Consider the following 12886-nt stretch of genomic DNA (forward strand, 5'->3'; position numbering starts at 1 on the left):
ATTGTATAATCTGAGTTGGGAGGTTGGTAAAAAGGACCCAATTATTTTTATACTCTGGTTGCCAAAAATGACCTATGCTCATACTAATTCAAAGGAAGTATCTGCATGAATTTCCCTACAAGATAAACTACAGCAGAGTCCTGCTAATCCAAACCCAAGTAATCCGAACATTCGGTTAATCCGAAAGTGAAAAATGTTAGTCTTAAGTAAGGAAAACTGAGCGGTAAACTGCTGTACACACACACTATTTTAATTTACACAGTACAGTAAACATGTATTAGAAAAATTGGCAAGAAAACATTAGGTTTAAACAATGTATAATAATGAAAGAAAAGCTGTCAAAACTTAGTCAAATACAGTGGACATTTTATCCCTACTTTTTAGATGACAAAAACTCAGTCATTGTTTTTTGGCATAATGAAGGCAGTCTGTTATATGACGCATAGTTGCACCATCGTCTTATAAACATCAAATCAGCAGGTATAGCAGTGGGCTGTTGCTCCAAATAACATAGAGCGAAGTCAAGAGCTTCTGCTGCATCACTGTATGGCACCAGCTCTCCTTCCTCGCTTTCAGGTCCATTGTCACTTCCATCACAGCAGTCCACTTCTTCTTGGTCTTGAGTCACAGCAGTAACTAAATCAGCATCAGTAAGCTTCTCCACACATGCCCCAGCCATTGCCATCCACTCATCTACGTCTCCTTCACTAGCTTCTTCACATCTATGGGTTGTCTGTATCATTTGTAGAAGATTTTCCCCTTCATTTTCAACTAGGTTGTCCTGAAATTCAAGAGATGTCCACAGTATTCTCCACAATTTTCTCACTGAAATATTCTGCCATGCCTCAGCGGCCCAATAAATAGCATCCTCCACATTGGTCTTTTTTATTTTGACCATTAAAGGAATGCTATCATCTTGGATCAGCATTCTTAACCCTTCAAGCCAGTAGTTTCCGGTTGCGCGTCTAGCCTACTGGCGGTAGTTTATATGACTGGCTTGCCCCAGAATGCAGCGTTTCAGTGAAATTGCTCTAGGACGGGAATTACTTGTTCAAATGTTACGAAAATTTCAGGAATTGGTATCAATACATATTCATAACGATTAAAACATACATTGTGACTTAAAATGAATTCTTAGTGTGGTATATTTTGAAACAATGTCCTACACCACAGTCCTTGCACCAGAACGATGTTTCCTTATGTTTCCCCGTCTTCTTGCAGCAGGCTTACTCTTCTTCTCTGTGGGTAGGATCTTCTCAATAAAATGCTTTGCTGTGAGCTGTTCAGGCACAGGAGTTTTTGAAGGTCGCCTACATCGAGGTGAAGTTACATTCTTCCCGTGAATTTCCAGCAATTGTGTTATGAGCAGAAGCCTGAAATTTATACGTGTTTCTTCTGTTGTTTTTTTGCTAGCATTGTAAACAATAAAAGCATTGTGCACTGCAACATTCATCAGCCTTCTAAACATTTTCATATACCACTTTACACCTTTCTTCCTTTCCGTGAGGAAAGGTTGTAGTTTCTGATCCTTCAAATCTACACCACCCATAAAACTATTGTACTCTTTTATGCACTGAGGCTTCCTTACCTCATTGCCCCTTTTGGTTGCCATAATAACTACATCATTATGAAATGCAGAAATAAAGACAACCTGCTTTTTATCCATCCATTTCAGTACCATTACGCCGTGTGAATTATGTGCTACGAGTTCACCTTTCTTCCTATTCAGTCGAAGTGTGTCAGCTACATTCATACCTCTTTCCTTGAAAACGTGGCTCAAAAGGACGCAGTTATAACAATTGTCCATCCAGAGCATATGGCCTAAGCTGAAAAGAGGCTCAACCAGCTTCACTACAATCTGACTGGTTTTCAGGGTATCTGCAGAAAGAAATTTCGTTTCTATTTCTGTGGAACTTCCTGCATAAATAATAAATTGCCATAAATAACCTGTGGAAGATTAGCAGATCTCATAGGACTTTATACCAGACTTTGCTGATTTTAGAGGTTTTTATTGCCAGCCTTCATTTCCATAATGTAAGAGATTCATCAACAGAAATGTTTTCTCCCATGTTGTAAGTATTTCTAAATGTATCATTCAAGTGCTGAATGATGGAACCCAACTTAAACAATCTCTTATTGCCTTCAAATGTATTCAGTTCTTCACTGTTTACAAAATGAAGGAATCTGCAATGAAGCTCAAACTGTCTTGTTGCATACTCTGGTAAAAAATCTGCGTATTCAAAAATGGATGCTTGCTGAAATACGACTTTATGTACGGTTTCTGAATAATTCCCATCAACATCTGCAGTGCGAAAAACACACAACCGCTCATCTTTGTCAGTATCTACCCAGTTACGTAGCCTAGAACAAGGTTGTAGAACGGTCAACAGTCTGTTTTTGTATACAATCTGCAGCACAACGATTAGTTTCACACACGTCTGTTTCTACGATGGTTTCACCGAAATACAGCTTGAACGCTTCAGCTGCAGAATTTACCTGTATCACAGGTCCACATTTACCAATGAATGGTGTTTTCAAAGAGACATAAGTGCTGCCAACTTCTTGCCATTTCCAGTCTTCTTCATTCCGTGCACGTTTCACTGGTGCACCTTGTTCAATGTCATCATCATTGTCCGCCGTTTCTTCTTCAGTTCTTTTGGGTGTTCCTTCAAACACTCAAAATAACTTTCATCGTCAACATCTAGATCACTCCCGCTGTCATTTGTACTATCTAAACCATTCGTCGGTTCACTGAGAATTTCCTCAGAGGTACGACCACGCGAAGTGTTTGGCTGCATCATTTAGCGTTCGAGTGTGTCGCTCGGACTGTAATATATATATAATTTCTCCAGACTGCCTCACTTCGTGACAAAGATCTTCGATGCAGAGCAGCACAGAGATGTCTGTAGTTAGCTGACGAAGTAGTATCGGCTGTCAACAGATGGCAGAGGAATGCAGTTTTACCTCCAAGACTGCAACTGGAGAGTACGTGGTCGGGATGCCGCCAGTGCGGACATTCGCAGTGCGCGAGTATGTACTCTGGCTCCCGGCTAGAGGGGTTAAAAATTTTTTCTGTAAATCAGTTTTAATATTTGCAGTATGCCCTGGTCCATCAGCTGTAGAAGTGGAGTAACATTCGGTGGCCAAAAACTTCGCCACAATTTCTCCACCACATAATTCCTCAGTGCAGTGCTGGGGTGAAATGATACGTTATCAATCAAAAGAATTGCACGGGGAGACAAATGATTTTTCTTAGGAAACCATCGAACAAAGGGAACAAACTGGCCATGAAACCATTCTCTGAACAGCTAACCATCCATCCATCCATGTTTTTTTCTAGTTCCGATAATAAATGAGCAGAGACTTCATGTTGCAGTTTTTAAAAGCTCTGGGCCTAGCAGATTTTCCGATCAGCATTAAAGGCAGCTTGTGATCACCAGCACACGATCTTTGCATATTTTAAAACCAGGAGCTTGGTCTTCTGCTTTTGATGCCAGGCTTTTTGTTGGCAATTCCCTGAAATTAAGGCCAGTCTTGTCAGCATTATAAATTTGTTGGGGAGAAAACTTTCCCCCTCATCATTTTTTTCAAACTCACCCAAGTACTCCTTTGCTGCATCACGGCCAGAAGAAAGCTTCTCTCCAGTAATTGTTAGCTGACAGATTCCATGATGTTTTTTGAATCAGTCCCACCAAACAGTATTCACACTAAAAGACTCATAACCATTCATTAACTAGTTCAGGTTAACAGCCTTCTCCTGAACCAATGCTCCACTAAAAGGAGTTCCCTTCTCTTTCCTGCGTAAACCAAAGCAAAGAGCTACATGCACTTTATCGTACTGGGACTGTTTCAAAGTTTGCCGAATTTCGAGTGTTTTTCCCGAAGACGTTGCACAGGGCTGTTCAAACTTCACTCGGTTCTTCTTCCAATCACAAATGGTTGCTTTACCAACATCCAGTTCCATTGCCAGTTTAGGTACATTCTCAACATTGTCTATCTGCTTCAAAGCATTCAGTTTTTCTTTGAGAGTTAACGTTGTATGTTTCCATTTACTCATGACGAAAATACGTACCCCACTGCACCTGAACGAATACAATACAACTGTTGCTTGTGACAAGCGCTTTGCGAGTCACCTGGCAGTGCGATGACCTCAGACACTACAAAGCTCTCAACAATGCACAACAACAAGAGCAGGGAGTGAGAGTGAGCCACTGTTCCCACACTTGTTCCCACTTGTTACCATGGTGTACCTACTTATCTGCTTGGTATACTTGATTCTAGTAACTCGTCACCGTAAATCTGGCTAATCTGAACAAATGTGTAATCCAAACAAGGTCCAGTCCCAATTAGTTCGGATTAACAGAATTCTACTGTACGTCTAACAGTAACAAACTCACCACCGCCAATTGAGTTTAGCCTATCCTTTCGGATCACCATAATATTCTTCACAAAAACTTTGGTAGAACTTATCTCCGGCTTTGGCCAGCTTTCAGTGCCTATAACAATTTGAACATCAGTGCTTTGTATTAGCATTTGGAGCTCAGATACTTTTACAAAATAGCTATGACAATTTACAACTGTTATACCAATGGTTCCTATACCTGCATTCTTCCTATGTTCGACCTGCATCCTTTGAGACTGAAGCCCTTTTCGTCTTTCCCCAAGACCCTCTAACTAAAAAACCGCCCAGTCCACAGCACACAGCCCCCGCTACCCGTGTAACCACCTCCTACATGTAGCGTACTCCAGACCTATTCAACGGAACTGGAAACCCCATCACCCTATGGTACAATTTGAGAAATCTTCAGCCTACACAGCTGTAGAACTGTCTGAGCATCTGATTCAGATCCCCCCCCCCCCCCCACTCGGCTTTGTACCGAAGGTCCGCAATTGGTCCTGTTGACAATGCTGCAAATGAAGAGCTCTGCTTTCATCTCGCTACCAAGACTGGCAGCATTTACCAATTCTGAGCCGGTTGAAACCAGAGAGAATCTCTTCTGATCTGAAGTGACATCATTGGTATCAATGTGAGCCACCAACTGCAGTTGGCTGCACCCTGTGCTCTTCATGACGTCTGGAAGGACCTTTTGCTGTGTCTAGAATGACTCCACCCAGTATGTACATGGAGTGCACATTCACTTTCTTCCACTCCTTGGCAGCCATGACCCTAAGGGGCCCATAATGCACCTACCACCGGAGCTCCCAACTACCAATAATCCCACCCTCTGTGATTGCCCAAATTTTGCAGGCTCAGAGGTTTCCTCTGAAACAGGACAAGCAAATACATCTGACTTTGAGACAGTGTCAGCCACAGACAGCACCTGGAACCTGTTTGTCAGACTAACCAGGGAGCCTTACGTGCAGCCACACCATGAGGCAACCGCCTACTCGACCATGGGTGAGTGGTCAACCTCAGCGCAGCAGTAACTGGACTGGTCAACAGTGCATGGGCCGATCAGCGGATTCAGTTGTGCTGAGGTCCACAGGATTTGCACGGCCGGCCCACAACAGTGATGCCCATCCGCTATGTAACCAAAGCCATCACAGCCTAGAGCTGAGAACGAAGTGTCATCAACTTGGCTTGCATCTGCACACAGCCATCAGAGTCCCTATCTGTACTAAAGACCGTGGAAAACTACACTATACAGACAAACAACAGCAATCGACACGCACTATGGAACTCTACTGTAGACACAAAGGAAAACACAAAACTGTCTCTAATAAATTAGATTAACATGCATAGATTCAAAAACTGAACTACCAAAGCGCACAGGTGAGACTACATAATTTGCTGATTAGGAGCTTGAATATGTCACAAAATCAATTTACTTTCCAATGCAAACAAAAATGTGGGAACTGTGTCTATTAAATATTAAATTAACAGGCAGAAACTCAAGAAGCTAAACTAGTAACGCACACAGATGAAATTAAATAATTCGCTCCTGGTTAGGAATTCATAAAATGTCACAAAATCGGTTACTTCCCTGTGACTTCTTGTGTCTCAACTGGTTGCTGCTGACTGATTACTCAGCTCCAATCACAACCACCTAATGCCTTCGTTGCTACAGCCCAGTCCCACACCCTGTTCCTTAGGGCTGCCTAAACCATTGGATCTCCCCCAAACAGTTTAACCATAAAAATTCCTTTCTCTGGATCTCAATCCATCCTTTCACAATGACCTTCACCTTTTCAGATTCTGCCAGCCCCTGTCCGTTACAATACCGATACTGCGGAAACACTTCTCTCCACAGCAGAGGCATCCCAGAACCACCTCTGCTCCCTCTGCAAGATACTGTTGCTGTGTAAGCACACCTTTGAAATTGAGTCCCTTGTACTACAGTACCTGGAGGGGCATTCCAGACACCACATCTGTAAGTTACTCAGCCTGCTGGCATCCTACTGCTACCTGGGGGCACAACTCAACATCAATCCTGCCTCTTCATCAACCCCTTGTACCACACACACCCTGCCTAGGCGATCTTTTCAACTTGCCATGCACCTCCAAAACTCCCTTCATAATTCCTCTAAGACCAGGGCTGAAACAATCCAAGAAAACTGAAGTTAACCTTTCCACAAAAATCCTTAGCTGCACAGGAGTTTCAGCCCTACACACAAATTTAACCTTGTGGGACTTAACCAAGACCTATTCTCCATCTCGCAATCCCTGCAATGCAAACACTCCTCTGCCACCAATACCTCCAACAAATGCCAGCCTAATCAAAACACTGGACCCTACCTCTCTCAGTTCATACCATCATCCAAAAATGATTCACTTCCCACATAACCACCCCCTCGTCATCTGTCAGGAAATTCTTTGCTCCACCTCGGCCTCCTCATCCTCCCCCAGGCCCCTTCCTAAGAACAACAACCTTTCAGCAGAGGAAATGACAGCCATACACGACCTCAAAACAAACCCTGACCTAGTCATCCTATCTGAACACTAAGGTCATACCGCTGCCATTATTAATCGCAGTTACTGCCTGACAGAAGGCCTCCGCCTGGCTCCTCCACCTATAAACTCTGCTAAAGTGATCCCATCCAAGAAGTCCAACATAAACACCCATCCCTGCCTGAAGCCTTAGGCTATTCGCAGAACCTACCCCTAAATCCATTTCCCTCCTCACTTCCATGACACCCTGTAAGCCTGCGTTCTACATGCACACCAAATCCACAAACCTAACAATCCTAAATGACCTATTGTTGCTAGTTACTGTTTTCCCACTGAAAGCATATCGGCCCTCACTGACCAACATCCCCAGCCTATTGGCTGAAATCTAGCCTCACACATCAAAGACACCAATCACCATCATCACTGACTCTCCACCATCCCCACCCCTTTTCCTCCTGAAGCCTTATTCATCAGAGTTGATCCTACACCCCATACAACATTCCTCATGCCCACGGTCTTGCTGCTAGTGAACAATACCTCTCCAAACACGCTTCAAACTCCTGGCCCACTACCTCATTCCTAAGACCCTGCACTAACTAATCCTAACACACAACTACTTCTCCTTTGAAGGGAAGGTATACAAAGAAATCCACTGCACAGCAATGAATACACAAATGGCACTCTCCTATGCCGCCTTATTTCTGGGTTGTTTAGAGGAAACCTACCTTAGCCTGCCATAAACCCAAACCTCGTCTTGTTCAGGTTCACAGATAATATCTTCACGATCTGGATTCAGGACAAGGACACCCTATCCTCTTTCCTTCACAACTTCAACACCTACTTAGCCATTCACTTCACTCAGTCTTCCCCAAACCAACATGCCATCTTCCTGGACTCTCTTCTCTGATGGCTCAACCCACACCTCTGACCACATTAAACCCACCAATGACCAAAAGTGCCTGCATTTCGACAGCTGCCATCCCTCCCACATCAAAAAATCCCTCCTGAACAGCCTGGCTGTCCAGGGACAGCATATCTGCAGCAACAGGAACTCCCTTGTCCAGTGTACTAAATGTCTCACAAATGCTTTCACAGACAGGTACTATCCCTCAGACTTGCAAACAGATTTCCCAAGGTGTATCCCCACATGCTCCCAATTCTCCCAATATCCCTACAAACCAGCTATAAAGTATTGCCCCCTTCATCACCAAGCCTGGAACAACTGACCCACATCCTTCGTCAGAGCTCTGATTATCTATAGTCATGTGCTGAAATTAGGGACATCGTACCCAAGATCCTTCTCACTCATCCTACAGCAGTGTTCCATCATTCACTAAACGTCTTCACAACATCCAACTTGATCCTTACACAACTCCGAATCCCAAATCCTTGCCACAAGGGTCATATTCCTCAGGAAGATATAGGTGCAAGACATGCCCAATCCACACACTCACTACTTCCTATTCCAGTCCTGTCACAGGCCTATGCTACTCCATCAGAGGCTGGGCTACCTGTGAAACCAGCCATGTCATATACCAGTTCCGCTACAATCATTGCTCAATTCTTTATATTGGCATGACTATCTACAAGTTGTCCATCAGGATGAATAACCACTGTCAAACTGTGGCCAAGGGCAAAGTGCACCATCCTTTGGCACAATCAAGCTGAACATAACATGCTCGATATTAATTGCTGCTTCACAAACCGAACTATCTGGATCCTCCCTTCCACCACCAGCTTTCCTGAACTTCGTAGATGGGAGTTATCCTTACAACACATTCTCCATTCCTGAAATCATTCTGGCCTCAACATATGCTAACCCAACTGTTTCCACCCGCTCTGTCCTGTCATCACCTCACAATTCACCTCCCCTGACCCTCATTGTGCACTGCCCTTTGCTGGTAGATTCACTGGTCTTTTCCCCTTCTCTGATCCTCTCCTTCCTGCTCCCTGTTTACCTCTCCCTCTTCTTCAGCCCTGTCCTGCCACCTCTAAACCCTACATATTCCACCAGGCAGTGCTGTTTTTTCTTTCCCCAGCCATACCCTGCTATCCCTCCCCCTTCCAAGCTCCAAGCAAGAAGCTGCAGTTTAGTCCCGAGAAAGCACTCCTGCTTTTTTTCTAGAGCTTTTTAAAAATGGCCAGAAACCTTTTAACATCACTTTTCGCAGGTCAATATCTAAAAAAGTTTTGACAAAGTTGACTGGAACACACTCTTTGAAATTCTGAAGTTCGGAGGGGAAAAATACAGGGAGCAAGAGCCTATTTTCAACTTGTACAGAAAACAGATGGCAGTTATGAAAGTCGAGGGCCATGAAAGGGAAGCAGTGGTTTAGAAGGGAGTCAGCCAGGGTTGTAGCCTATCCCCAGTGTTATTCCGTCTGTACAATGAGCAAGCAGAAATGGAAACCAAAGAAAAAAATTGGAGCAGGTATTTACATTCAGGGAGAAGAAATAAAATCTTTCAGGTTTGTCAATGACATTGTAATTCTGTTAGAGACAGCAAAGAGCAGCTGAATGGAATGGACAATGTCTTGAAACGATAATGGGAAATATGGAAGCATCTGATCCTGCCCGTCTGCTTTGACCCATGACGTCACAAATATGGCGGAAATGACCACGAACCATGATTCTAACATGGCGCATATAATGTCGGTACGTACACATTACGAGGACGAAAATACATCAAAAACAAACATACACACTTTCCACAAAAAGCCTAATGACACTAACGGGGCAAGTGCGGGAAATGGGGTGTTTTCGGGTGGGGGCAAACTAAATATAAACAAATTTAGACACCCACCCCCATACAAAACCACACAAAACGACGAAAAAAACCGACATCAAAAAACTCCCCAAATACCACTAAACACAATATCATCTGTAATCAGACACTTCCCTTGACCTATATAGCTCAACAGCAGCTCCCGATCCCATAAATTAGGATCAAACACTTCCCTTGGCCTATATAGCACAAAACATCTCCCGATACCAATATCAACATACGTAGCCACACATTGGGATCGAAAACTTCCCCTGACCTGCGCACTGTTAATTTTATCCGTCATATCCATTCCTGAACAAAAACAACAACCGATTAATTTTCTAAAATTACCACACGATCTACAGCGAACAACACTAAATTAACCTTCACACAAAATCGTTAACTCACTGAAACAAATTCCACTACAAACACAGCCGACACTCTAACAATTCTGGATAATGAGCAAAAGCAAATTGAGCCCATTACACCACACAAACGACAACCCTGCACATACCACCAGAGAGCACAACAAACCACAACACGACGACATCTACAAACACGCCATACTCACAAGCCAAACTCGGCGACATCATGACGTCATACACGACAACACCCGTACGTCACGGGTCAAAGCTGACGCGTGGGATCGGACGCTTCTGTCGACCCAGATAATGGAATGTAGTCTAATTAAATCACGTGATGCTGAGGGAATTAGATTAGGAAATGAGTCACTAAAACTACCAGATGTGTTTTGCTGTTTGGGCAACAAAATAACTGATTATAGCTGAAGTAGAGAGCATATGGGTCAATACATTTCAGATCGACCAAAATAAATAAAATTTGTTGCTCAACCTTTCTTTTTTTTCCTGATTTTTGTATCGTGTACCCTATAGGTAGACACACACATAGCACTGTTTGAAAAATTTTTGTAAGCTGTAATTTTTTACTGGCAGCCATTTTTAAAATGACGGTTGGGCAAATTTTAATGGGAAACGTGGTTTGCAGAAAGTTTATTATTGTAAAAGATATCAGGCTAATTCAAAACCCAACATGTTCAGCGTAAAATGAACTACAGAAACACATTTTTCTATCATGCAAGAATATCTACAAACTCTTTTTGTAAAGACTCTCAAAAAATTTCTCAATCATTACTTTTTAAGACCATAAATTTTTATGAAGGAAGTGAGACTCATTAATAACATGTTATTTCTGTGTTGTGTACTTACAAAACTACCTGCAGTATAAGTTTTAGTCCCGAGAAGGCACTTATTTAGTGTCTATACAGCTCCTAGATTGTCAAATCAATCATATTAATGTAAATGAGATTGTGTGTTAACATTTGCACATAAATATCACGCTTGCAAGAGCTACTATTTGATGACAAGCAAACAGACACGTAAATACAAAATAATTATTATGATGATGATGGTGACCGCTATATCAATCTGCAAACTGTTGCAACTTGTAAGGTACTACTGTGACTTGCTAAATTACTCCGCAAATGTTATAACAACGCTGTCCAACCGTACCTACTGCCCATATACCGTCAAAACCATTCACTACATCCATTAGGCCTACTTCATTAAATTTAGGGCAAATTCCGCGGAATGCGCAAACAAATATAACAGATCCATTGCTGAATGAACTTACTTGGCGAGTCAGGTTTGTAAACGTTGCGCTCTGTTAACAGACTGAAACAGAAAGATGTCGATAAAAACGAATAGGACAGTAATAATCCTGTGCCATTAACTTTAATTATTTGAAAATACTGGTGACCGTAAAAAGACCTGCAGGAAAGAACAACGCTATACAGCAAGTGATGAACCTTTGAATTCCTTCATGATACAGCGTCCATTTCACTAGGATTGTCTTCGCTATCGTGTGTCCATTTATGTGCATGTTGACATTCGATATGTAAAAGTTACTTGCCATTTTTTTCAATGTTATTCACTTTTTAACACACTGCAACTGCCAAAACTTACGAAATTAATCAGCAACCCAGTTCTCCTGCACTGCACGAAACTACAAACAAAATACAAACTGTTGGCTCGTTTCCCACAAGGCTGTGGACTCTGGGAAGAGCATTTTTGTCCAATAGGAAACCTGCAAGTGTGACTTCTGCAAAGGAGTATGGAAAAAAGAAGTGACGTAATTTGTTCCACGCTGGAAGTTGTGTGAAGTGTATTCGAAATGTTAACAACATATTGTTTTTGTGAATATAATTACGTTGTATTTTAGTGTTATGATTATTTCCAGAAGATCTATTGCGTGAACTTATGTTGTTCTGTTTTATGTAGGGTTATTCCATGAATAATTACTCCTGTCACGCATTTTCTGCTAAAGTCAATTTTTGTAGGAACACCCCCTTGTCACATGTAAACATACTTTCTTTTTATGGTATTAAGTTAGAAGACATTTAATAACAACGGGTTATGAACTTAATATATTGTGTTTTACCTGTATCCAAGTGAATTTCACTGCATCTGTATTAAGTACGTTTGAAAATTAGTCTCATAATGGCATTACCATCAGACATAAGCCTGATGGACTACTTATTTGAAAGAGAAGATCCGGTTTTGACAATAAGTGATAAGGCATCGGCCTTCAAAAATGAGCCAAAATGCTATGACAATTTGTCAGTGAGTCAACTTTTTTCCATGACGGTTTTCTTGATATATCTTGAAAATTGTTTGACAGTTTTTAGAGAAAATTTTATTTACAGGGTACAAGTTGGCCTTCAGAACAAGATGTAAATGACGACCTTATAGAGTCAATATTAAAATTAGAGGATCATCCGTTCAATATCCTGGAATGTGATGATCTATTAACAGACCCATCTGTTATGGACAGTTCAGTGCCAGGTAGCAGTTCCTCGGACAGTGGAATGTCAAGTGATCAACGTCTGTCTCCACCTTTACCAGATGTTGAGGAACAAGTTGAAGTAGTGGGACGAGAAAACTTTGCAGCTTCTCATATTTTAGATTTTGATGAACATACCACACCTCCACCAGTTGGTGAAGAGATTGTGCTGGATTCCTCAGACACAAACATCAATCTTGATGCTGAAGTTGAAGATCCTACAGCCTTCATAAGTTTTGGTGAGTTCGCATTACCTATTTGAAACTTCTTGATTTCATTTCCACGGCACTGTTACCTTATGGCATGCACATCGCTTTCAGAGAAGACTTGTTTTGTATAAATTGATGCATAAGAACAAGAAGAGAGAATATATA

The 12886-nt window shown here is 42.1% G+C and overlaps 2 protein-coding genes across 2 annotated transcripts in view; one reads left to right on the forward strand and one right to left on the reverse strand.

Moving 5' to 3' along the window:
* Window positions 1-11723, reverse strand: part of LOC124804945 — a 32933-nt gene extending 21210 nt beyond the window's left edge. Inside the window, exon 1 of the mRNA XM_047265330.1 lies at window positions 11636-11723. The gene's annotated coding sequence lies outside the window, so the exon portion shown is untranslated. The remainder of the gene's footprint in view (window positions 1-11635) is intronic.
* A 56-nt stretch (window positions 11724-11779) lies between these two features.
* LOC124804944 (cyclic AMP-responsive element-binding protein 3-like protein 1) overlaps window positions 11780-12886 on the forward strand; it is a 64209-nt gene continuing 63102 nt past the window's right edge. Inside the window, exons 1-2 of the mRNA XM_047265329.1 lie at window positions 11780-12292; window positions 12376-12751. Coding sequence (XP_047121285.1) covers window positions 12170-12292; window positions 12376-12751 — 499 coding nt within the window. The 5' untranslated portion in view covers window positions 11780-12169. The remainder of the gene's footprint in view (window positions 12293-12375; window positions 12752-12886) is intronic.

Source organism: Schistocerca piceifrons, chromosome 7 (assembly GCF_021461385.2).
Source record: "Schistocerca piceifrons isolate TAMUIC-IGC-003096 chromosome 7, iqSchPice1.1, whole genome shotgun sequence".
Taxonomy (NCBI): Eukaryota; Metazoa; Arthropoda; class Insecta; order Orthoptera; family Acrididae; genus Schistocerca; species Schistocerca piceifrons.